This window comes from Cariama cristata, unplaced genomic scaffold, assembly GCF_000690535.1.
Source record: "Cariama cristata isolate BGI_N322 unplaced genomic scaffold, ASM69053v1 scaffold7912, whole genome shotgun sequence".
Lineage (NCBI taxonomy): Eukaryota > Metazoa > Chordata > Aves > Cariamiformes > Cariamidae > Cariama > Cariama cristata.
In genome coordinates, this window is record NW_009602072.1 from 12,554 (window position 1) to 38,993 (window position 26,440).

Below are 26,440 nucleotides of genomic sequence, written 5' to 3' on the forward strand. Positions count from 1 at the left end.
GTAGGGCTCTGCTATTGAACACGAGTCCAACTGTTTTAAATTTGCAGCTTGCTTATTACAGCTCAGCATTTTTTGGCTGGATTTTGTATATAAAATGTGTCCCATGACTGTTTGTCTCTCTTCACTTTCTGGTGTTTGTCTAATAAAAATGCATATGTAATTTATTCTATTTTGTGGACCTTTTTAATTAAAGACATGGAATAGCAAATGCAAATGCAGATAACAAGCACTTTTCCTAGGGCCCTGCCCAGTTAAAGGCTCAGGTTTTTGCTCCTCATTCACATTTCCCCGAATCGCTCCATTAGCAGCCAAAACACACAGGCACAGCGTAGCACCAAAGGGAGGTTTGCCGTGGATTTCAATGTTCTCCCCACCGCACAAGTAAAACACCTGGAAGCTAAACACAGGGCACGCCAAGGCAAGAGTTGGGCACAGGGGAAAAGGTCTAAGATTCATTTACTATGCACTTTCCAGCCAATACAACATCCAACAGCCTGGCTCCCAGGGGGTAAAAAGGGCAGTGCCAAGTGTATGATGTACCTGCATAAACTTCTAACAATAGGGAACTAATTACTAGGGGAGTCAGAGCAACCACCCGACTTGTTCAAGTATATCAGTCCATCTCAAAACCCCTTTTGCTGTCAGCTCTCTCACCTAAGCATAGGTGCCAGCAGGGCAAACATCCACCCGAGCGGGCTGAAAGCTCTCCCTTTCCCTTCAGAGAACCAGCCATGCTGTTTCAGGTGTTTATCTTGGGTCTTGATGCTGATGTTCCCTCTCCTTTGACTATAAGCAGGTGGAGGATCTCGTCCATATGCATTCACATGCTACGTTGAATTAGATGTCCCTCATCCAATAGCTATAAAGAAATACCCTGTTGGAAAGTGAAAGTCTTCAAGACCTAATGTTTCTTCACATCCCTAGAATACACTGGAGACAAGATCTTGTTTTGAGAAGGTGGAGAAAAACCAGAGAAGGTGAAGCAATTTTAGATGTGGTTCTGACTAATATGGAGAAACTAATTGAGAAATAAAAGCAGAGCATCACCTGGCTGAAAGCTACAGAGCGAGAGATCTCATTGCTGGAAGATCAGCTGAACAAATAAATGTGATTAGAAAAAAAAAATCCCAACCCTCACCCTATGTGCTTCAATAAGCTCAAGTAATGGGTAGAGAAGCACCCTTAGGAAAATACTCAAAGGGATGGGTAAATAGAGGGGAACTGGCAGTGCCTGAATGATAGACTGTATTTGGGTTTTCCTTCACGACCAGCAGTTTCCTGTAATTTTCTAGGATGCTCTGAACTCTGCCTGTTCCTCTCTGTATCCCTCAGGAAATCTCCTTCCCCAAAACTTGCAGGCTTGGTTACGGGTCTGCTGCGGCTCTCCCCTCCTGCTCCTGAATACTCGCAGCACCTTCCTGGGAAGGAACAATCTCCTCACTCTTAACAGAGCCTGGGCAAGGTTAAACAATGGTCTTCCTCACTGCTGCCCAAACACACTCTCTAACCAAGGACGACATAACAAATATAGCCAACAGGCACGTCAGACGGATGCCATCCATTACGTCAACACCTGGGTCAGAACACAGAGATTACGAAGCCCTGCATCTAGCATGAGAAAGGCTGGGGCCAGAATGTTTGTTCTCGCAGGGAATCCCTTTTTAAGCAAGATACAAAAAAACCCACCCTGGCAAAGGTTGGCATCTCTGGATACACGACCAACATACAGCTGTCCTTGCTCCAGAGCAGGGCTGTGGTGACCACGTACGTAACCTTCTGCATCCAGTCCTGCTGGACAAGTTATACAGATGCAGCAATGACCTGAGGCTTGTATTTCAGTGGGAGAGGACAGCGCTCATTAATTCTAGCACAGCCCAGCTTAAAACCTTAGTCATAATGAAGCGAATGGTTCTTGCAACTCAGGGGCTTGAATTTGCCATGTGTGGAGGGAACTGATTGCTAATTGTTACCCATAACGTTTTTACAGGGTTCTTTAAGACAGACAGTCGGTAGCTTAGTCACAAAAGCTCTTGTCTCTTAAAAACTGCTGCTTGTTGTAACAGACAGTAGCTGAAACACTCCCAGAACAGTTATTTTAGCTTCCTTCCAGGGTGTGTAATGGAAACATTAGAAGAATAGAGAGGAAAATAGAACACACATACACACAAAAAAAAAGCATGGCTGAAAGGCAAAAAGAGATGACGGGCATCTGCAAATTACCTTCCTGGGACCTTCTGGTCAAACTCACTTGACTGCCTGGCCTTCACGTGTGAAATGGCAAGCACAAGCATGCACTTGAAAGACGCACCTGTGAACTCCTGCTCCATACCCCAGTACCTGCACGTGTCTTTTTAATGGCTGGGGAAAGCTACGACTTCTCTGCAACGCTCTGCAGGTGGGCTGCTACCTCCTCCGATGAGCAGGTGTTCTGCTTGGGCATGGGCATGCACAAGAGAGACATACCTTGGCAAACCCAAAGGGCAGCAGGGTCCGAGAGAAGCATCTCCATCCCTGGGCATCCAGACAAGACACTGGGAGTGACTTTGGAGCTTCTCGCCTGCTCTAGGATAAGTGCCCACACATACAGTGCTACCACACGGCATGCACAGGGCGAGTCAAGACACCAGGTGTCTTTTATCAAAGAAAAGCACTATTTGACTTTTCCTGGGTGCTATGCGGAATAAGAGTAAAGGGAGTTGTCTGTGAACAATGTCATAAGCCTGGATCCCAAGCACCGAATTTCCTTGTGAGTAAGAGGGGGAAGACGATAGACGTGGGGAGGGCAGCCTGGGAACAGGCTTCACACCATGTAGAGACAAGGTCACCCCATGAGTCAGGAAACAGCCCAAAAATCTGTGAAGGTGAAGTCCTGAGAAACCGCCAACTCAGGTTTTGTGTCGTCACAATGATAACTCGCTCCCAGGTCATATTCTGATATTTCATCATTTGTTGTCAGTCTGAATCAGGATGAAACGTAGACACTTTTCGCATAAAGAAAAGGTTTGAAAATACCATTCATAAAATTACTTTCCGTGTCCTTCGCGCTCCCCAGGTGGTTTTTGACAGCTGATGGTCCAAGACTTCCACTAATGCCTCATCACCACCCTGGCTTTCCCTCCACTTTTTTTCTTCCTTCTGTATCAGTTCTTGTTTAAATGACTCTTGTTTGGGCATGAGAACAAAAGTCCAGAATTTCCAACAAGTCGGGGCCTGAGATGCCGATGCCCTGCTGGGTTTTACTCAAAACCACAGTAGCAGGAAAACACAGACCTCAGTAACAGATTTCTCAGACTTCGGACCACTGCACTGTGAAATACTCTGCCTTTACACAACAGAGGGATTGATTCATCCATGAAATAGAGATGAGAGAGCGCTTGCCCAACACGAGGAACCATCTACTGCAGAGGTGAAAAGAGGGAGTGGGAAAGGGGTGGCTGCAAAGAAGAGTTGAGCAGGCAGTATTTAGTGTTTTCTCAGGTATTTCGACAGCTAGATCATGACCATCACAAAAAAATGCAACTCCTGCACTTTGTGAGTGCTTCATAGATGCTTGTGCTCACGGTGAACTCACTGTCTGCTTCGCTGCTGGGTGTGCCGAGCCCCGTTAATCTGTAAGATGAGCACCACGCCAGACCCATCCCCAGGTAGTAAGGATATAAAAGGGCTCGTTGAGTCTAGGGGAGCACAACTTCACCTTCCTGCCTTCATCCACTTCCTCGCTGCTTTATTCTTTCTACCGCTCTCACCCTGCTCTCATCAGCTGCCATGTCTCGCCAGTGCGCTGTGAGGAACCAGAGCAAAATTGGCTTCAGCGCTGCTTCTGCCTTCATCCCAAATGCCAGCAGCACCAGTTTCTGCTTACGTTCTGCATCCCAAGGTGGAAGCTGCAGTACTGCTGCTGGGTATGGAAGATTTGCTGGAGGTTTTGGAAGCAGGAGCCTCTACAGTCTTGGTGGATGCAATAGGATCTCCGTAGCTGGAAGAGGTGGTGGCTTCTATGGACCTGCAGGTTTTGGTGCTGGCACTGGGATCTCCTGTGGTTTCAGTGGTGGTGCCTTTGGGTTTGGTGGTGGCATGGGTGGCCCTGGATTCCCTGCTGTCCCAGCTGGGGGTATCCACGAAGTCTCCGTCAACCAGAGCCTTCTGAAACCTCTCAACCTGGAGATTGACCCCAACATCCAGAGTATCTGTAAGGATGAGAAGGATCAGATTCAAACCCTCAACAATAAATTTGCCTCTTTCATCGACAAGGTGAGACATAAGATTTCTTGATTATCTTCAGTGGGGAAGTACAAACAAGGGCAAGTGATATCTTTACCAGCAATTTTGATGTTCCTGTACTGCCATTTCTAACACCAGCAGCCTGGGAATAAAACCTGAGGGGTTCCAGCTTTGAGACCATTCATCCCTTGCATTAATGCTGAGATGAGACCAGCCAACACGGGGAAAATGGTGACATAGGATGTAAGGAAGCAGAGTTTGCAAAGAGACTAGGAATGTTAACATCAGATGCGCAATGCTCGCTTGCTTGTACAAATTATCAGCTGAGAGCGTCCCCCTTTCAGCAAGCGAATCCTTACAGGATTGTACCTTGCCTCTCTACGGAAAATCATCCTAAAAATCACTGTTTCTGAAACATCTCCCTTCCCTATCCAGGTCCGATTCCTTGAACAACAAAACAAGGTCCTGGAGACCAAGTGGGCCCTTCTGCAAGAACAGGGGAACAAAACAGTCGGTAACAACATTGAGCCCCTCTTCGAGACTTACATCAACAACCTCAGGAGACAGCTGAACAGCTTGCTGACGGACAAGGAGAACTTGGCAGGGGAGCTGAACAAGGTGCAAAGCCTTGCTGAGGACTTCAAGAACAAGTAAGTCTATCCATTTGTGGTCTGAGCAGGGTGGGCTGTCAGAGGTGCCAGCTCTTTGTTGCATCTGTGCAATCAAGTAAGGAAAGAAGGCCTTTTTGCTGATATAATCTTCTGAGTAAGGCCCAGGTGAAGTTTTATATGAGACATATTCAGCCTCAGTTCCCATGGCTGAAAGTCACAGGTAGAAAATTACAGGGCTACGAGACCGAGGCACAAAACTGTACCTACAAAAAACGCAAGAGGCTGGTCCTGAATATATGGAATAACATTTGTACAAGCCTAGACCAACCCTCCATTTCCATCCCACAGATACGAAGAGGAGATCAACAAGCACACAGCTGTCGAGAACGAATTTGTGGTCCTGAAGAAGGTGGGTGCACACACGCTCTGCCTCCCAGCCCTGCATGAGCACAGCAAGAAACACATTCTCCAGCTTTTCCTTTGCTTCTCCGAAAACCACTTTGCTTTTGTGATGTGTTTCCTCTTCTAGGAGGTGGACGCTGCCTACATGAACAAGACAGAGCTGCAAGCCAGGCTGGACTCCCTTATGGAGGAGATAGATTTCCTCAGAGCCCTCTATGAAGCCGTAAGCACCAGCATTCACATTCTTCTCCCAGCTTCCAATGTCCTTGCCTTCCTTTCCCACTTCAGAGGCTCAGGACCAATTATTTTCCACTCTGTTGCACTAAATAATTCCATGCTTTTTCCATTTCACCTCCTGTCTTAACCCTGCCTGAAACTGTCTTGGAAAAATCACTTTGTCCACCCAGGTCTACTCTCTAACTTGGGGGGTTTCCTCCTTCTGAGCATCATTCATGTCTCATACCTGCGACTCACCGAAATACCCGCTGCTTTTGCAGGACCTGTCTCAGATGCAGACCCAGATCTCTGACACCTCTGTCATCCTGACCATGGACAACAACCGCAGCCTGGACATGGACAGCATCATTGCAGAGGTCAAAGCGCAGTACGAGGACATTGCCAACCGAAGTCGGGCGGAGGCTGAGTCTTGGTACCAGTCCAGGGTGAGTGCCTAGGAAGGCTTTTGCAATGGGAAAACCACATCCCTCTCCTAATCTCCAGGGGGAGGTGGGTCCCACTGTGATTTTTTATAACACGAGATGCTTTCTGATTTATTAAATCAGAAATAAATAAATCCTATAAAGTTTGGAAGTGCTAATTTAGGATTGAGAACATATGCATAATTCTGAGTGCAAACACCCACATACCCACATTCTGCTTGGCTCAAACTAATATATTTTACCTTGACTGGTTGTTCCTCTCTCTGTGACAGTACGAAGAGCTGCCGGCTACGGCAGGCGAGGGCAGAGAACGACGACGTGAAAAAAAAAATGAGCTCAACCGCCATGTCCAGAGGCTGCGGTGTGAAGTCGACAGCGTGAAGAAACAGGTAAAGGGCGGTGTAAATGCGTAACTCTTGCTGTGGTCTCACCTCTTGGTTGTCCAGTCAACTCCAGGGAATAGAAACAAATGCATCTCAGTGAGTTCTGCTGAATCAGGAATGAATATGACAGCATTTATCTCAGTGCATTAACATCACTAAGAGTAACTTAATGCAATATTAGTAAACCTAAGGAGATGTTAAGAGGTGTGGAGTTAGACTAAAGGCTGTGACCTGGCTCAGAACATGGATTAATCCAATGATGATTAAGATCACACCTGCAGATGTTAACCCAAAGTCTTCTGCATCTAGACCAGGCATCGTGACCTCAGGGTACAAAGAATTGGTCTATGCTCTACATAAGCAATGCAACCACTACTTTTCCTCCACAGTGTGCCAGTTTGCAGACAGCCATTGCAGATGCTGAGCAGCGCGGGGAGCTGGCCCTCAAGGATGCCAGGGCAAAACTGGCTGAGCTGGAGGCAGCTCTGCAGAAGGCCAAGACAGACCTGGCCCGGCAGCTCCGCGAGTACCAGGAGCTCATGAATGTCAAGCTGGCCCTGGACATCGAGATCGCAACCTACAGGAAGCTGCTGGAGGGAGAGGAGTGCAGGTGGGTGCAAGTTTTATATCCCAGCTTCCAGAGGTGCAATGGAGTTACAGATCCTTGTCAGATTTATGCTTCCCACATGTAGAATACCTGAAACATGTTTAAAGGCAAGCAATTGCCCATGAAGATGGGCTGTTTGGGAAGATGGCAGCCTTTCGCACAAGGTTTCCAACTTCCACCAAAAATATTCCAAGGAAATTCTCATGCTTTTTCAACAAGTTGAAACAACAACCTCCTGTTCATGGGTTCCCGTTAAATTCTTACTGGCTCATTTCACTCCCCAACAGGCTCTCTGGAGAAGGTGCTGGAGCAGTGAATATCTGTAAGTAACTTTTAAAGATAGTTTGGCCACATTTACATTTATCTCCCTGCCACTCAGAGCCCGCTGTTTGTGGATGCCTCTAAAGAGGGTGTTTTCCTCTTGCAGCTGTGACCAGAACCGCTGTAGGAACAGGATATGGAAGTGGAAACTGTCCCAGCTTCGGAGGCAGCAGTGGTGTTGGAGGTGGGGTCTGTGTTGGAGGAATGGGCTTCAGCTCCGGAAGCGGACAAGGCACAACCGGGTCATGCGTGGTGGGTGGAAGCAGTTCTAGCACGAAGTACGTCTCCACCACCTCTTCAACCAAGAGATACTATTAAAGTCAGACATCAGCACTGTTAGCGAGTGTGTGCCAAGTTTCCTCTCATACTGTGTGCAATCCTTACCCTGTTACTTGCAGAAGATTTGGAAGTCAAAGCCACCTGTTCTTATTTATATAAACCATGCCATGCTCCTGTTTGTTCTTTGACTCTCTGAAATCCTCATTTCCCAGTGTTTGTCTAATAAAAGGCACGTAGAATTCATTCTGTTGCATCCTCCTTTTAATTCCAACTATTTTATAGGACCTTAGGGAAAAGAGTGGTTGACATAGCGGAGTAGAGCTGAAGGTAAACAGAAGCCATACACGCGAGTTGAGACCTTCCCTTCCTCTGCACTCATCGCAACTCCACGAACACCTCTCATATCCAACAGGAACAGAACAGCTGGATGTTCCATTCCCATTTGTGTCAGCAAAGTTTTTTTAGCATCAGTATCTTCCACAGGATAGAAAATATCTAGTCTTCCTAGCAGGCACTACAGAAAACACCCTCTACCTTAATTTCTACATTACGGCACCTCAGCATTTTCATGCCACCTTGATTGCACCCAAACCCCTGTAATCTTTCAAGGTTTTATGTGATGAGTCATGTAGGGATATAAATCTAGCGTTTCCCAGGAAAGCAAGTACTTCAGCTCACGCTGTTCCGTACATGCACTAGCTGCAGGGGCTAATAAAATGCCATCACTGCCATTACCATAATTAGAAATGGAAAAGACCCATTAAACCCCCAAACTCATCCTCTTTGGGAAGAATAATGTCCCCGGACGTAGGCTGTGAGATAGTTAAAGACCCTGAGGGTAAGGAAGGTTTAGTGCCCCTCCTCTGATCTCCTGAACAGCAGTAACAAGAAACAAACTACAAAAGCACCAAAGCTCATATTAAGAAGGAAAAAAAGGAAAAAATGTGCTGAGATTACCACAGCAGATTGTGCTGGCTCAGTCTCTGACACAGCCCTGCCAAGTGACAACACCACTAGAAGTAAACGTGACGCACGTAAGTGCATGCTGACTCCTAGCCTCAAGAGAAGGCGATATAATAACCCCCAGTTTTTCATTAACCCTCCAGATCTAAGCACAATAACACACTACCGGAAAGGAAACGGCTCGTCCTCTGCTACACCTGCCCATCTTTCTCTGGCATCTCTGGACCATATTTCCATTGACACCAGCAGAACTGGTATTTGGTTTGTTATTTAAACCCTGTCCAGCATCAAACAACCATCTGATGACCTGGACTTTTACAAGTCGGGCTGTTTTCTCTCTGGAGGACCAAGTCTCATCATTCAGCACTTTGGCTAAGTAAAGCATCTAGGCTCCCTTTGTAGCCAATAGAAAGGCTCCCAAATTATCATCTTTACCCCTGTCCACCATCTGATGACCTGGACTTTTACAAGTTGGGCTGTTTTCTCTCTGGAGGACCAAGTAGTTTTAGCTGTCTCATCATTCAGCACTTTGGCTAAGTAAAGCATCTAGGCTCCCTTTGTAGCCAATAGAAAGGCTCCCAAATTATCATCTTTACTAGAAGTATCTCTGTGCAGATGAAGCGTTGCCTGTGAAGATGAGAAGTGTAGACCAAGACATCTAACTCCTTGCCTAGATGAGGACAGGTTGTTCTGACTCCAAGACCCCTGGCAGTCAGGGAACAAAGTCAGTTTTTTCTTTAGCAAAGCATGTCCAACTGGTATTTTCAACATCTCTAGATTCCCTCTTGTGGCAACTTCAGTCCCATCAGCTTTAAACTAACTGGGCGCTGACACCATTATCCAAGTTAAAAGCAAGCCCAAAGGGAACTTCTGGATGTAAATTTTTCTTTTTTTTTTCCCCACCAGTAATCCCCAGTCTGAAAAATACAGGTTAGAAAATTTGGTTAGTTTTATGAGCCTGAAGGTTGCCAGCCCACTGCATTAGCAAGTCTGGTGATTAACGGGCTGGGAAAGGTGGCCACGTGCCAACATACCAAACCCATGAGTTCAGTGAACTGAGCTGCAGTCCTCTGCGGACAAGCCCAGCTCTCCAGAAGGATAAAAGGTAGAGGGGACTCCTGATCCAAATTCCCAAAGATTTCTACTCATTTGCCATCTCACCTCATTGTCCTCTGCTCTTGCCACTGGCGAACAATTGCACAGAAGTCAGTTGGCATTAGGTCAGGAGGGCTCACTAAGAGTTTCAGTATTGCTTCTGCTGCTATGACTGTTAACCAAAGCAGCTTCAGCTCCATGTCCATGTCCTGCAACAGTGGTGGAGGCACGGGACAGATCAGCTGTGGTTTTGGCAGCAGGAGCCTTCACAATCTAGGAGCAAGCAAGAGGATTTCCATGAGCGGAGGGTATTGTCCTGCTAGATCAGGATACAGCTATGGGTCAGGTCAAGGTGGGTTGGCATACAGAGTTGGTGGAGCTGGGTTTTGGTTTGGAGGAGGATGCGGTCCTGGAGGTATTCAAGAGGTCATGGTCAACCAACACACCTCTTGGTACCTCTTAACTTGGAGATTGACCCCAATATGCAGAGAGTGCGGCAGGAGGAGAAGGATCAGATAAAATCCCTCAACAAATTTGTCTCCTTCATCGACAAGGTAAGACACATTCCACTTCATCCAGCCTGGCATGTTCATCATTGCCTGTACAGTAGGATCAAGATTGCTCTCAATGTTATAAATGTACTTCTAAATCCTTAATGCACAGTTTGTTACCTCCATATCCAGACTGTCCATACAGCTCATTTTGTCAGAGCTCTATGGACAGTCTGGACACGGTGCAAATTATTTTTCCAGGTTTCTTTGTAGTTGAATATTGCTCCTGGTTTCCAAATTTTCCTACGAATGATCTTTTGATTACATGCCTATCTATAGCCCAATTTAAATTACATAAAAGAAAAACACCCCCCCCTCACATTAAAGCCCCCATCTCATGAAAAGTGAGGCAGGTTTTGAGTTGATGATCCAAAATGATTTAAATTGTTCTGGTGGGTTTCAGGTGCGGTTCCTGGAGCAACAAAATAAAGTACTGGAGACCAAATGGAGCCTCCTGAAAGACCAAAAAAATGAAAAATAACCTTGAACCTATGCTTGATGGATACATCAGCAACACGAGGAGACAGCTCGAGATTCTAGTTGGGGATGTGCTGCAGCTCGGCTCAGAGCTGAAGGCTATGCTGGATGCTGTCGAAGACTTCAAGATCAGGTAAGCAACACACACACAGAAAGAAGCCTGTCCAGTTTTTCTTCACTCGGTCTTCTTCCTGGATGAGTTAAGAGACCCAAGGCAACCCCAAAACTGTGAGACCTCAGAAAGTACTAAAGTGACTCGGTTCCCCTCACTTTAGCTGCTGTATAGATGTCAGCAGCAGCACTCTACCCATGGCAAGACATCGGCAATTTTTTTGCAGGGACAGGTGAACTTCTTAAAGGTTGTGAAAAGCTCAGACGGTCAGATATCCACAGGAGTTTGGGAGCAGCTTCTCAAAAGCTTAGTCTATCCAGAGCTTAAGCTTTCCAAATGGTTTCAGCTCCTGTGTAGTCATTTTAATACAGACCAGGATGAAACCTGAATCTTAACAAGACTATTGAGCACTCTGAACACTCACATTTCTTACTGATCTGGGGTCCTTTCCAGGGGAGAAAAATTATCTAAAAAGAAAGATTAATTTTAAGTGCGTGCTTAAGTGTTTTTGTTTTTGTTTAATTTCTATTATTATAACATTCCTTGATATCAATGTATTGGATAGTTTTAGCACTTTGAAAGTTAGTTTCAAATGTTAATTGGAAGCTAACATCAGGAGTTAGCTTCCACCCCATGAAAAGTCACTGAAGTCTTGGGTGAGGGTTTCAGGTCAGCTCATTACCTCTTTAGGCTGTTAGGAGGAGGTGTTCCTTCTCTCATCCACTCTTTACACTTCGGAAAAACATCTGTCAAGCGTTAACGTCTGCTACCATGCCCATGAGGGATACACTGCTTAATGGATGTGAATAAGTAAGGAGCTTAAATTGTCAATCTGGAACCAGAAAAACGAGAGATGAGAGGTAGGTGCAGCCTGCAGTTCAAAACAAGAACATGCGCGTTCTGCCAAAAACCCGCTGCTCTCCCTTTCTTCGGAGATCATGTGTTTGACACTTTCTGCCACCTTTACCAACAATGCCTCTAGCCCAAAAGTAGCATCGGAACAGAAACGACTGCCTTAGGGGAGAGAAATCACCATTCATAGTCTACTTTGAGACTTCTTTTTTATGGTTCTCTGTGCCTCCAGAAAAGAAACATTTAACAGAGAAAAAAATCTGTCCCGTGTCAGTTTGGCCATGTAAGACCTCAGGGTCTGCTACAAATCAGCCATCCGGATTGCCAGAATTCATTTTAGGATGGGACAAATGACATTCCAGAGATAAATATCTTTCTCCATCAGCTATAGAAGAAACCCCAAAGTACAGAGTTTAGCCAAAATAGTCAAGTTCCAGGCAGCTGACTTGAGACAAATCCCAGCTGCAAGCACAATATCGCTATTGATTAACTGGGTCAGAGAGTGTCCTCCTTCTGTTCTCGTCAGAGGTCCACGGTGAAAGCCATTTTAAATTTTGACAAGCAACATCTAACATTAGCACAGTCTGGAGTGGCAAAGCAGCAACAGAGATTGCTCTGCTGAGAAAAGACCGTTGGGTGCACCATGAGTTCAGACAAGAAATCCTCGGACAACCCAAGGTCACATTGTAGAAGAGGTTCGGACTTTAACACTCTGCCTGCATCTGACAAAGTGGCAAATATTCCTTCTGGCTCCAGATCAGGGAATCCTTGGGTAAAAACTCACCTACATCATACACATTGCTGGGCAGGGACCATCATCTTGCATTGAGGCAACAACACCTACCAACGGCTTCTGTCCCCATTTTCTGGGAATTTGTTTATTTTAAACTTTATGGATCCCAAAATATTCTTCCTAATGCTTTGCTGTTCTGAGTCAAATATTAATCCATATGGCAATTAGAAATTAGACATACGCCAAATTAGTTTTCCTCTTCTACATGGCTAAGAGCTTAGAGACCCACAAATCTATATACAGGCTAGGACTTTGTTTAATGGAAATGATTTTAAGGGTTGGATATTCCTGATGTGAAGAAGTCTTCCCCCATGAAAGGGCCATGAAAGGCTAACGTTTTATTAGCTGCATGGACTCCTTCCTTTGAACTCCTGCCTTTCATCTCCCCCATTTAATCATTTCATTTGAGCTGGGCATCAGTCCATGGCTATTGTTAGTTTTCATCCTTTCCCAAGAGTGGGACGGCGCGTTGCTGCTGATCCAGACCTTGGCTTTCCTTGCCCAGGTCATCATCCTCCCTCCTCCCTGGCCATCCCCAGCCTTCCCAAAGCCACCACGGGAGCTGGCGTCAGAGATCCCGGCTTTTCTGACTAATCCAGGTGTGGTGGTGATGAGCTCAGCTACGGCTTCTCCCAGCCCTCCCGGCCTGAGAAAATTGAGAGAGTGCATGGCTCCCATTCACAGCAAAAACTTCTGGGAGGATAAAACGTGCCTTTAATGAAGGCCTGCAGCTTTTCTAAACGGCCTCCTCCCACCACCTAGCCCAGGGGTGTCAGTGCATATATTATACGTAATAACGCTACGTATAATATTTGCACTGACATAGCAAGGCCATAACATTGTTAGGTAGCTATTTTTGTTGTTTCTTCCAAAGATTTATGCATCGGTGGTAAATGCCCCTGGGAACAGACTCTTTAGTCTCTCTACGAGCACCCTAAAATGAATGCGTGGAGGAAGGATTTCCATATGCCCATGGTGGACGGGGTAGGTTGCAGTACGGAAGCTGTAAACGGATGCTCATCTCCCCTTCCCAACGGGTACGAAGAGGAGATCAATAAGAGCACGACTGCAGAGAATGACTTTGTTTTGCTGAAGAAGGTGAGGCGCCAACAACAAAGAAGGGACATACTTTTTAAAGGCAAAACGCATTTGAATGCAAATAACCCTTTTTATCCAGCAGTGCCAAGCTGGGCAAAGCACTTAGCAAACGTGTAGTCATCCCTCCTTGAAGCAGAAACACCCAGTTGTGCCCATGTGTCAGCCCTTGGCAATAGCTCCTTCTTGTTTCAGGCCCCTCATCCAAAATTCAGGCAAGTCCTCGTCCCTCAGATACCAGATCAAATCTGGGTCATCCATATCTTGTAGTCACTCCACTAGATGCTCTGCCACTTCTGCAGCCTTTCTATATCCAGTCCCACCCTCCACAGCCCCCCTGGTCCCACCTGCAGGAGACACAATAAGAAACTTCCACTATTTCAAGCATTGTCCAAAATATCTGCCTGTGCACTAGCAAAAAAAGGGAAATTCAGTGGCTACTCACATGTCAAAAATTGCTTAGATCTATGGACATCATCCTTCCCTCCCCCCAAAAAAAGGTGGAGGGGAGAAATCAGTTCACTTTTGGCTCTGTTTAAAGGCACAGAGGTCAAGAAAGTCTTCAGTTCTGGTTTTTCCCCACTGGTTTGTATTAAGTGACAAGTGGTCTTTGTACAAGAATGCAGATAGGGAAGGTTTGGTTCACTACCTCTGTTGTCAGGGTTCCAGGATGCAGATGCCACCTGCGGAAACAAGGTGGACCTGGAGACCAAGGTGGATGCACTGACAGATGAGATTAACTTCCTGCGAGCCCTCTTCAAAGCAGTAAGAATCTCCCAAATTCCCCAGTTCTGCTATTTCCCTATTTTCCTTGTACCAACAGGATCGAACCAGCCTGAGAGCGCTCTTCGGAGCTGCAGTTCCTCCCCATTCCTACGCCTCTACCATACATCATCTCCAGGACAAGCACAACAGTGAAACATTTGGGACAGAGAACAAATTTGTTTGACTTACAGGAGCTGTCTCGGATGCAGTCACAGATTTCCAACACCTCCATGGTCCTATCCATGGACAACCACCGAAATCACCGAAACCTGGACCTGAACAGCATCATTGCAGAGGTCAAAGCGCAGTACGAGGACATCGCTAACCGCAGCTGGGCAGAGGCCGAGTCCTAGTACCAGAGCAAGGTGAGGATGTGAAAATTAACCAGGTGAGCTACGAAAATTCTTGTTTAGCATTTCCCAAAGGCTGGTTTATACTGGAGAGCGCAAGTATTGAGGACAGGGGAGTAGGGTGTAAAATCAAGGTGATTTAGATAGAATTTCATTTAGTTTCTTGGACATGTGAAAATGCCATTTTAATGAGAGACAGAGGAGTATAAGGAGATAGAGGGAGGAAGGAAATATGCTAAAGCTCATGAGGAAGAGCTTGGTTTGAGTACAGAAGAGACAGAACACCTGGTCAAGGGAAGATCAGAGCAGGGGCAATCTCCACCAATGAGTTCAAGCTCCTGCCTAGATCTGACTGTGCCCTGGTGTCTCATCTCCCTGCCCGTCCCAGTGTGAGGAGCTACAGCTCCACTACACCAAGATGGAGATCTCAGAGATGAACCACATGATCCAGCAGCTCCACTTGGAAATTGATAGTGTAAAGAAACCGGAATGGCATGCAGATCCTATCCAAACATGGATGCACCTCTGTCTTCACTACCTTGCTGTACCCTTGCAAGGATGCCTGAAAATCAGGGTCCAAACCCACTGAGCAGTCACCAGACCTATTTCCACTTCTTGCAGTGCACCAGTTTGCAGACAGCCATTGCAGACGCTGAGCAGCATGAGGAGATGGCAGTCAAGAATGCCATGGCAAAACTGGATGAGCTGGAAGATGCTCTGCAAAAAGCCAAGGCAGACCTGGCCCAGCAGCTCCATGAGTACCAGGAGCCCATGAACATCAGGTTGGCCCTGGACATCGAGACTGCAACTTACAGGAAGCTGTTGGAGGGAGAGGAGAGCAGGTGGATGCTCCCCCTGCAAACCAAATAATGTCCAAACCCACGGATGTTTTCACATTTGCCCTGCAATAAGAGAGAGAAAGGCCACAAGAACTTGCAGAGAAAACAATCCCCCCATCCTACACAGTTACAAGTGTTATTTCAGTTCCTATTGGATGCTTATCATCAAACCTTAGCACCCCAGACCGTTCTGTTATCCAACGTACCTGGTGCCAAACTGTGCCTTGAAACGGTCTTAAATAACAAGTCCTTACTTCTCTGTCCTCTCTTTCTTCCAGGCTGGCTGGAGAAGCTGTTGGTGAAATGAATATTTGTAAGTAATCTGGCTCGTAAGCAATAGATTGAGTATTCATTGAGTTATTCCTTAAATGTACCTGGAACTGAGGATAAGACAATAAAAATGTGTTATGCAGCTAGTAGTTACCAGCACAAAAAAGGAGTATACTTAGGTTTTGCAGCACTCTGCGGGACTCGGGAGGCCAAAGAGCTCGATAACATCTTCTCTCTGACCAGCTCTGAACTTGAAAGATTTTATACATTGAGATTGTCCCTAGGAGACTCGGATGTCTAAGGCCAGCTCTGCCACAGGACAGGAAGAAAAGCCAGAGAGTAAGACGTGCGAAGTACAGGCAGTGGCAGACTGTCCAAGAAAAACCAGGAACGTGTGAAACTAAAGGCTGAAATTCCTTTGTACTATTCCAAACAAACTAACCCTCTGCCCATGGTTTCCCATCACAGCCATGTTTTCATCTGGGAGCAGCTACAGAGGTGGGAACACGCTGGGGCTGGGGTCAGCATGGGGGGAAGCGGTGCCAGCTCCAGCAGCAGGAGCTGCCTGGCTGGAGGATTCAGCTCTGGCGTGGGAAGCAGCTCAAGCATGAAGGCTTGTATCAAAAAGCATCACCAAGAAGAGCTAAGTCGTGGCAGCACCCAGCTCACCAGGAGAAAAGAGGTTGAGCACCACCTCCTGCTGCCAGCACAAAGCCCGTTAACACCATCCAAAGAGCCACACTTATCACCTTCCCATTAGGGGAAAACCTATTCCCAGAGCTACTTATGGGCTTGGGAGAGATGCCTCTCCAAGTCCAATTAATTCCTCTGCATAAAGCCTCACCCAGCTGACCAGAAGCCCAGTGCTGCTTGTCAATGAGTAATCAGCCTTCCCATGAATGGATGCCATCGTTAGAGCTCAGCTTGCAGCTTCCCAGGGCTCCCTTCTGCTCCAGTGCCCTGGTACAAATCCAGAGTGGATGCAGGACTTCAGTTTACACCAGTATACATGAAAGCAGAATGTGTCCCTTCACCCGCTTACGATAGAAACCAGGAGGTGTGTTGAGACCACAGTCTCTTGTGCTCCCCTTTAGCCAACCCTGCTCCCCACTGCTGGGCTTGCTCTCCCCAAAGGCTTGAGGAATGGAAACCGAAGCGTCTTTCAATACAGAGGCAGTTGCTGTTTCCCAATTCCTCTTGAATTGCTGTCGTTTCACTCCAGGGCTCTCTAGCTCTACCTACATCCAAAACGCAGCCTTCATTTTTCATAGCTGAAAGGGGTTGGCCCTCTGCAATGTCTAATTCCTCACTTACCCAGTACGTATAACTTAAGCCAAAAGACCACGTAACCTACAGGGTGCTAGCCCTTGTCTCGGCAGCAAACCATTCTCCTTTCCAGCAGCCAGAGTGAGCTTAAAGTACAGAGAGGGGTTAAAAACACAGGAAAAACAAAAAGGAGGAACAGCAGGCTTTGGTGACGTAAATTTTACATAACCTGGAAAAACATCTCTGGTTTAATACCTTTGTTCTTCACCTTTTTTTTTTTTTTTCCACTCTTCTCTTTTTATAGAAGGGGGAGGGAGACAAAGAAGAGAGCTGGAGAATTATGTGCCAAAATGTGACTAGCTTATTTGCTCTCATCTTCTGCTCCCATCAAACTGTACGAGTTTTATGCAATTTCTTTAATAAACTGCAATCAAACTTACCGTGAGCAATGTGGGTATTCTGTGCCATTACAAAATTAACCTCAAAGTGTAATTTTAGAATAAGGTTTAGAAGATTTGCCATAGGTACTTGCTGTCACTCCGAGCCTTCCCATCTCCTCCTCCTCCTCCTCCCCATCTCAGTCCCGGAGAGGAGGGGGAACACCAAGCATACTGGAGACAGGGGTCACAGAGCAGCAACACCCAAGCACTTTGGGAGGTTTTCCAAGTTGCACAGGCATCAGAGTAAGACCAGAAGGTGGGGCTGGTTTCACCTGGCCATAGACACCTAGATCTGAGCCTGTCAAAGGACAGAAACAATTTTGGGTCAAACTATTTGTTCCCCAGTAACGCCTCTCTCCCTCCGTGGAACTGAAAGCACTCTAGGCGGTTGGCTGAAGATGTCTGCATTGCAGGAGCACACCAAAAGGTGTTTTACAGCCAGGAAAGATGGATCCCATGCATCAGGGCTAAATTTCTGGAAAGGCTTGTTCCAGATCCGCAGCTTGCGCAGGGAAAACAAGGAGCGATTTATCTCCATCCCCTCTCCGGAGCGGCCAACAGAGCTATCAGGCCAAGTGCTAAACAGGGACGGGATGCCAGGGCAGCGAGATGCTCCCGAGCTGAGGTTTGTGTTGGGTCAGCAGATCGAAGCCAGGCTGGCTCAGACAAGCTGGCAGTACTGAGCTCTGCTCAGGGCTGTAATTAAAAATCCAAGAGAGAGAAAGCGAGAAAGGAAGCCAACGTGGACTTCTTCCATTTCACAGAAGATGCCAACTATCATGTGTAGCAGCTGTTCTCCAGCATTCAGGGCCCAATCATGAAAGATGCTGAGCTCTCTGAACTCCTGAAAGGACACCGGATTAGGAAATGCTGCATTCATGTGTACCAAGAGGGGGAACACATTTCACTGGTGTTGCACGGACGAACACCAGCTCTCACGAGCTCTTAATCCTCATCTCATTTCCTATTTTGCTTTCTGCCATTCAGGTTCGATTCCTGGAAGAGCAGAACAAGGTGCTGGAGACCAAGCAGAGCTTTCTGCACGGTCAAAACCACTGCAAGAACACCATCATGCCCATGTTAGAGGCTTATATTGGTAACTTTTCGTGGTAGTAAATGGTTCCCAGAGAACTAGTAGGTAGATGGAGAGATCTACCAAGATCTCAGGACATAAAACAAGGTCCCAGTTTACACAGAGATGGAGGAAACAGAAGATGTCCCTCTTCCAGGTTCTCTTTCTCTCCTTCCTATTTCAAGGAATTAACATTTAGAAATGTTCAGCAGCTATTTGCTGTTGCAGAGATCAAATGAAAACACTTCTGCTGTAAATTTGTAAAGATGCAGAAACCTCTCTGAACACACATTTGCTTTCCATGGGCTACAAAACAAGACCAAAGCATCCCAAAACACTGTTTGGGGAGAAGGGGAAAAAAAACAAACACTAAAAAAAATACAAGTTTCGCTTCTTGAAAGAAGGCCTGCAGAAACTCAAAGAAAGACATAATTGAGCTGAACTCAAACAAAATCTCCCATTTTCCCATGCAGGTACAAGGACGAACGCAGCCAGCGGACGCACACCGAGAGCGAGTTTATTGCCCTGAAGAAGGTGAGCAAGAGGCTGTTTGAATCATCCTCTCCCAGTTCAGGTCTTTGGGGTGCACGCGGTGATTTATTTCCCAAAAGCAGCACACAAAACAAGTACAAGCAGGAGCTGGTACTTGGGTTTGCTCAAACTCAAATCAGCAGCAACTGTGTAATTGGGAGCTGCCGCACGGTCATGGTACCAGCACTGGAAGTCCCTCACCCCAAGGGCAGCCCTGAGTCTGCTCTCGCTCACAAACTTCCTCCTTCTATCCCCAACGCATCTTCAGGACGCAGATTGTTTTTTTCTTAAACAAAGCAGGGCTGGAAGCCAAGGTGGAAAGCCTGAAAGGAGAGGCTGAATTCTTGAGAATGTTCTACAAAGAGGTAAGAAGCCTCTCTACTGCTCCAGCCATCGTTTGCATTTCCCAGCTGGATTTTGAGGCTGCTTATCCCAAAAGACAGAGGAAGAAGAGGTAACACAGGGCAGCAGTCATCCCTTGCAGCAAATGGTGAGAATCGGCAATTCATCTCTGCATGGTCACGGCAAAGGGGGACCAAGTTGCACAGCGTGGGTGACACACCAGTTTGGGGCTGGACTGGGAGCACAGCAGGACCAGTATCTCTCTGACCAGCTCAACCCCATGTCGCCACCAGGAAATCCACCAGCTGCGGGCCCAGATCTCAGATAGTTTGGTGGTCATGCAGGTGGGCAACAGCCGAGGTCTCAACTTGGATGGCATCATTGAGGATGTCAAGGCTCAGTATGAGGAAATCGCCCACAGGAGCTGGGCAGAAGCACAGGCTTGGTATGAAAGCAAGGTGAGAAAACGTGGCAGAGGGAGGGCGTGGGTGCCGTTTCTCTCTTCTGACCAACTTCAAACCCACAGAAACACCCTCCGTTCTCCTGATTTGCTCTGATTTAACTCAAAGTGTGTGTTTTTGGGATACACAAGGTCTTTTGGGCTTTTTTAGTTTGAGGAGCTGTGAGTCACTGCAGGCAGAAACACTGAGAGCCTGCGAGAGACAAAAAACAAGATAGCTGAGCTGACATGGGTAGTCCAGAGGCTGAACGGAGCAGTCAGGAGCGCCAAGGATCAGGTGCGCATAGCCAGGTCTGGTTGTTTCAGCAGGGCAGAGAGTGAATTTCTGTTCCTGCAAGCTCCCACCACTAAATTAAATGGTGCTGCAGCACCTTGCAAAGGGTGTTCATGGGCTAGGACTCTGCTGCTCCAACCAGGGCTGCATTAAAGCCCAACTCATGCAGTGCCTGAAGGCAGCTGCGGTTCCAGCATCCCATCCCCTGCGAACAACACAAGAGAGCACTGAAACTGCATGTCCAGCTCCCTCAAACCCCTGCCAGAGGGGACAGCGTGTCCTTCTTACTGCTGGGCTCAATGCACAGCCAGGCTTTAAACCCATCTCTTGATAACGCATTACGTTAGAAGATAGCAAGAGACAGCTAAGACTGACCATGTCTCGCTCCTTGCAGCGCTGCAAGCTGGAAGCCTCCATGGCTGACGTTGAGCAGCGTGGGGAGACAACCGTCAAGGGTACGAAGCAAAAACCCTCCGAGCTGGAGAGAGCCTTGCAGCAGACCAAGGCAGACCTGGCCCAGCAGCTCCATGAGTACCAGGAGCTCACGAACATCAAGCTGGTTCTGGACATTGAGATCGTCACCTATAGGAAGCTCCTGGAGGGAGAGGAGAGCGGGTGAGTGACAGACCCTAGCAGGGCTGCATAAGCTACTTTAGATGCATGGGTTGAAAGGAAAAACAACTGGACAGTGCTATTTCAGAGCTGCCATGCTGCAAATCAATCTCATAGTCCCGACGCAGATCAGGTCTTCCCATCAGTCCTAACAGACCTCCACCACTGCAAACCCACCCAAACCACCAGACCTACTGCTTCCAAACAGCGAGAGAGGGTCAGGCTCACATTTGAGGCTAAAGGGTTTTGCATTTGAAGACAGATTGACAATGTGCAACCTCTTCCCATTCTCTACTAGCTCTGTGCAGAAGGCAGCTTCCCCAGCAACATCTGCAAGTTGGAATATTCACCTTCTACCAAACTCAGGCATCTTCTGCCTTTTCTCCAGGGAATTCCCTAAGCTGAAACGCAGCTTTGCTCTGCCTTTTGCAGCTGCTTGCCATTTACAAGGAGGTCTCACCTACAGCCCAGAGCATGGCTTTGCAAGTGCCCATGCGTCAGCCAACAGAAACTTGTGCAGGACCAGCAGCGCGGGCATCTGCGGCACAGCGGTGAGTTGTGGTGACGGTGATAGCAACAGGAGCATGAGGAGCTCCCACATGAAGGTGATGTCCATGACCAAGTCAGCCAGGTGCAACATGTGAAAAGCTGTAGAGAAATGGCAAAGCTGAAAACAGAGCGACACGCATATCTTTCTGCCAACACACAGCAACAGCCAAACCAGAGCTGGTGTGCACCCAGCTCCCCTAAACTGCATGCCCATTTTCCATGGCATGGGGATACAAAAGGCAAAGAGGTCTTCTCTATGCTCAAGAGTTTTGCTATTCCTGCTAGGGAATCCAGGAGCAAGAAGGGCTAAAATTCCCCTCATCACTCCCATTATGCAGTTAAAAGAAGATGCCTTTGGTGTAGCTCCCTGGTCTTTCCACTCCTACAGATTCAAGGATTAAAAGGAAGTGGGAGAGAGGGCACCTTCTACCTAAGAGCATTTTCATTAGAGCTTTATCTGACCCAGTTGTCTCAGCAGCTCCCACCCTGGATCAACCCAGTTTTATCAGTCAGCCTTTTAGATTACACATACACCCCTGGCATGAGCAGAACTCACCTAAAATTGCCTAGCTTGCAGTTCCCCTACATATTCCATCAAATTCACTGATTATTTACCCCAAAGGATAGACTTCAAGGGCTGTTGCCATTTGAAGGCAGTTTGCTTATGTATTTGCATTACCTGTTTTGAAACTGATACTAATCCTCAACCTCCCTTTTTCTTCTGGGTTTTTAATGGGCTGGCTCATCTGTTGCCATAAATGCCATCAAATGTCATCCACTGTTAGGTATGAAAGGGGCTGATCCATTGACATGTCTGGCCCCAAGACACAAAGCTCCTCTGTGATCTTGTTCAAGGGATTCAAACCCAACCTTAAACATATGGGATCAGCATCAATTGCCTTCCCAGTTGTCCAGTACCTAGCATACTGAACTGCTAGTTAAATACATTAACCCTTTTTGAAGGAAAAGGGGAAGTCATGATTTATTTTTAAAGACCATGTATTTTGTCAGTGATTTTTATTCTAGTTTTAGTCTTGTATCTCTGATAAATTGACACAGCAACTCAGTTACCTTCATTTGACACCTTCATTTGGGGAAAAGGGGGTTAATTCTCATCTCTGTTTCAGGATCTCAAATACCAAAGCTTACAGGGGCCTAAAACAGGCACAGGCCAAGCCCCCCACCCAGGAGCTCTTCCTTCCTAACCCAGACACCGCACTTCAATGGTCTCCCAAAATCCCCAACATATCTATTCTCCATGCTCATGAGCAGCTATGCAAGGAGAGGGGTTATAACCTCTCTCCAGAGCATCACTGAGTTGAAGGCACAGCTCTCTTCTTCCTCACACCTGCACACAAGGAGCAGGATCCATTCCACCCAATGCTGAGTATTCATGACACAGCTGGCTGTCGGCAAGGCAGGAGAAACACCATCCCAGGTTAGATGCCTTCATTAGGACAGGGTGGAGCCCCAAATGATTCCCCCCCACCCCCAGGAAAAACAAACAAAAACATTTAGAGGGGACTGACTAAGCAAAGATGCTCTAGCAATTTGCATAGAGCTAACTGAAACTTCTTATTACTAAATTCCCTTAAAAACCATCACTAATTGCCTCAAGTCACCTGGGAACTCCTCGGAGCCAGATACCAGGAGCTGCTGGATGGTTTTACAGCCCCTTGTCCTTCCTCTCATCCTGCTGCCAGACCAGGTTCAGCTCAGCTCACTGCAGCAAACCTCCCCAAGCAAAGCACACCCAACTCCCAGCCCAGGCTACACACCTCTTCCCAGGCTGCAGCTGCTCCAGTGCAAGAGCACATGGTCCCACCATCCCCAGCCAGAAGCTGGAGGATCTCCTTTCATCTCCACTCTATGGGGTGTTGCTCTTTATAACCTCATCAAGCCAATTAGACCTTCCATCAAGCTAATTAGGCTTCTCAGGTGGAAGCCTTCCCAGGATAAGAGTTGTCTCCTCTCAACCTTACTCCTCCCTGCCCAGTGGAGCTGGGGATTCAGCCCAGCCCATGCTGGTTTCACACTATTTAATTCCTTTTAAACACAAGGTTAAAATCTTAATCAATCTCAGAGCAGGGGTTTGGCCTTAGTAGTTACTGAAAAACTGATGGAAACTGAAGCAAATGCAGTTTAAACACTGGGGAACCGAAGAAAGCTCCCCACCACCTGCAGCCTTCTTCCCAGGCCTGGTTGTATCCAAGTCCTCAGCCTTCCTCTGCCTCAGTTTCCCTATAGAGAAGATCAGAACTTACCTCTTTTGTAAAACCCTCTGACATCTGTGGACAGAACCGCGTTGCCAATGACCTCAGTCCTGTTATTACAATAACACATGTCCAACCTTGCATCCCAGCGTTCGCAGCTGGCGGTACAGCAAGACCGCAGGGGTAGGTGGATGGAGCAAAGCGACCACATCCTGCCATGCAGCCCAGAAGGAAACACCAGGGATGGTCCAGCAGGAACGCAGCATCCAGCTGGGGCTCTTGACTGGAGAAAATTAAGACAGCTTACTAGCAGGGGAGAAAAACAGAGATCAAGAGCAAGCAGAGATGGCAGAAACAGAGTAGTATTGCTTAAAGCATTAGATAAAAACTTACAAAGCATACTTAAGTAAGTTATCATAAAATATAATTATTGTGCATTTTACCCTGCAGAGAGCAAGAGGCAGAAGCTGAGATACTCCAAGCCTTGGCAGGGATAGCTGGGCTTTTACACCTGCATGGAAAGCAGCAACAATGTAAGAAGGACAAAAAGCAGTTTCACTGCTTTTAAGAGCTCCGGAAGCAGCAAGATTTCCATGTAGAGTTGCCTTGGAAAGAGGAAATACTACTGCCCACTCAAATGAAATCAACTGGGCATCCTTAATGCCCATGCGTAAAGGACGTGCATGGAGCGACCTCCCCAGCCATTAACATGCTCTCACCAAGGCAGAGATACTAAGATGTTTAACTGACATGGTAATAACTAAGGGCTTTGAGATGTTTCAGAGATGAAGGCAACACCTACAGTTATGGAACTGTACTGTGGAAGGCTGAAACTACACAGCTGAGTACAGAAAGATGGAGGCACTCCTGACTGTGTAGTATTACCTGCCTAAATCATAACAGAAGGGAAAATGGGGCTGGGATGACTTGGCCATACCCTGCCCCAAAGCATGAGCAGAACAGTGTCCCTGAGATGGCACCAGATGGGTCAAAGGACTTGCCCATTCGAGGAGGAATTGCCCTCTGCAATTGTCTTTTGCTTTCTGCTGGGCTCCATCTTTCCTTCAGCTCACAGTTCCAAAGCTCAACGACCTCTAGCTTTACTCTAAATTCTTTCAGCCCAAATTCACAGCTCCTCCATGAACCATAGCAGCTTGCCAGGTCACTCCAACGTCCAGACCAGGCACGTTCCTGGCCCCGCACCAGCATGAACATCCTTTGTCTGTGTATGATTTCATGCACATTTCAGATGCTTGTTACTCTTCTTAGTCACTGCTGCAAAACAAGGAGGCCAAAAAATACTGCTTTGTGGGTCATTTGATGGCTTTTTCTACCTCTGAGGCCTGCGTGCTCCTATCATTGTTCTTTTTTTGCCTCTACCCTCTCCAGCAGCGACATCCTGCCCACCAGCAAGCACGGGAAGCTCAGCTGCTGTTCAGACAAGCGGTGGGAGGCAAAGTCTGGCACCCAGGAGACTCAGCCCAAGTGATGAGAGCTGGGTGATGGCTCTGCCTGCCGAAGAGCGGGCGTCGGCACCGAGGGCGGCTCACACGCTGCTCAGCCTGGCAGCGGTAGTGCTCCGTGGTGGAGGGCTCTGGAGTGGGTGGGTAGGTGCTGGGTTTCTCTGGGTCACGTCTGTCTCCCTTCTCAAGAACCGCAAAAATCCTCCCCATTGCAAAGCTGCTTCTGAAGCTGAATTACTTCTCCTGAATCCAGCAAGACACTCTGAATATGCCTGCTTTTACACTAATTCAGGGCACTTTGCCTTCATAATATCAGCCCTTCATAATATCATAACCTCTGAAGCAGAGAGGTTAAATTTCGACCAGCTCCACTTACGACCCCAGACAGCCAAGACCGGATCCAAAGAACAAGCAGAAAGCACAAAGGGTATCCGTCTCCACGGACTCACAAAGATCTTCCATGGCATTTCCTGGAGCGTGCAGATCCCCTTTTCCCCATCATCACTGTGCAGCGTATGTGGTTCTGCTAACAGGGAAAAGCTGCAGCCACACAGACCGCAAGTTTCCCCTTCCCAGGTCAGTGCTGCATGCCTCGCACCTGAAAATTCAAGAAGCAGCAATGGAGCCCTGCTAATCTTTTGATAATGTTACGAGAGACCCACAATTCATCGTAACAGCAAACAGTGGCACCTCCTGCCAAAAACATCTGGGCAATGTCTGTCTGCGAGTTTTTCGTTTCAATTAACTTCAGGGTATTTTTTTCATTTTACTTTTTGGCCACGACATAAAAACCATGAGCTGCGGCCACTGATAACACGGCTCTGCTGGGCACCCTGCCTTTCTCCTCCCTGCCATTACTGCCATGTGTGTAGTAAAACCACACACAGACTCCAGCACTGCATTTGCTCAGGCATGAGGTGCTGGGCTGTGTTGGGCACTAGAGCGACGGGGTCCGGGTAGTGCACAGGCGGGTAAAGCATCCTTCAGTGCCCTTGCCACCCTCACTCTGGAGGGAACAGCTTTTCTCGGTGACTTCAAAATCTCTGCCTGATCCCATCCCCACTGGGGTGATGCCTTCTGCAACTGCAGCTCCAACAAGGGCTCACCACCAGTCTGCACCGTGGCCCTACAAGAAGAATGGGACCAAGCACAAACCACCCCGGGGTGACTCCTTCTCACCCCACACTGCTCCAAAAGGAGCAAGAATGAGTTGTCCTCATGCAGCAAGGCCCAGATTCACCTCTCCAAGCTTTGGCCATCTGCAAGAGAGGCATCTCCTCCACTGTTTAGCTTCTCTCAGCTCAGCAGAGGAAGGTGGTGCTCAGAGACGGATTGGTCTCAGGCAGGTTCAGTTCTGATGAAGGGCTGGGCTGAAGCCAAGTGCTTGAACAAAACCAGTCCCATCATCCCACTGCCCAGACTTGGGGCAAAGCAGGCAGGCAAAATTCACCCAGGAACGAGAGACTGTGCAGACAGCAAACCCTAAATCCTGACCCTGACCACAGTGTGGCACTGCTCCAGGGGACACAGCCAGGCGCAGGGTCTGGAGCCAGGAGGAAGGTGATAACATTGG

The 26,440-nt window shown here is 47.4% G+C and overlaps 2 protein-coding genes across 2 annotated transcripts; both read left to right on the plus strand.

Moving 5' to 3' along the window:
• The first annotated feature begins 3,765 nt into the window (after positions 1-3,765).
• LOC104157294 (keratin, type II cytoskeletal 5-like) lies at positions 3,766-7,522 on the plus strand. Its single transcript, XM_009694579.1, has 9 exons — positions 3,766-4,251; positions 4,657-4,871; positions 5,181-5,241; positions 5,362-5,457; positions 5,732-5,896; positions 6,166-6,282; positions 6,666-6,886; positions 7,171-7,205; positions 7,311-7,522. The coding sequence occupies exons 1-9, from the start codon at positions 3,766-3,768 to the stop codon at positions 7,520-7,522; spliced, it is 1,608 nt and encodes a 535-aa protein (XP_009692881.1).
• A 756-nt stretch (positions 7,523-8,278) lies between these two features.
• LOC104157295 (keratin, type II cytoskeletal cochleal-like) lies at positions 8,279-24,893 on the plus strand. Its single transcript, XM_009694580.1, is given in 17 exon segments — positions 8,279-8,290; positions 9,650-9,982; positions 9,985-10,095; positions 10,496-10,551; positions 10,553-10,697; positions 13,359-13,424; positions 14,091-14,186; positions 14,378-14,551; positions 14,925-15,019; positions 15,154-15,378; positions 15,654-15,688; positions 16,602-16,702; positions 18,339-18,460; positions 18,897-18,957; positions 19,590-19,754; positions 20,425-20,645; positions 24,794-24,893. Coding segments are annotated over 17 exon segments (2,118 nt in total).
• The last annotated feature ends 1,547 nt before the right edge of the window (positions 24,894-26,440 follow it).

What these genes read in the sequence shown, in the direction of transcription:
- LOC104157294 (XM_009694579.1), top strand. Translation starts at nt 3,766, where the DNA reads ATGTCTCGCCAGTGCGCTGTGAGGAACCAGAGCAAAATTGGCTTCAGC. An exon ending in CTGGAGGGAGAGGAGTGCAG is followed by an intron (nt 6,887 to 7,170) that starts GTGGGTGCAAGT and finishes ACTCCCCAACAG; the next exon opens with GCTCTCTGGAGAAGGTGCTG. An exon ending in TGCTGGAGCAGTGAATATCT is followed by an intron (nt 7,206 to 7,310) that starts GTAAGTAACTTT and finishes TTCCTCTTGCAG; the next exon opens with CTGTGACCAGAACCGCTGTA.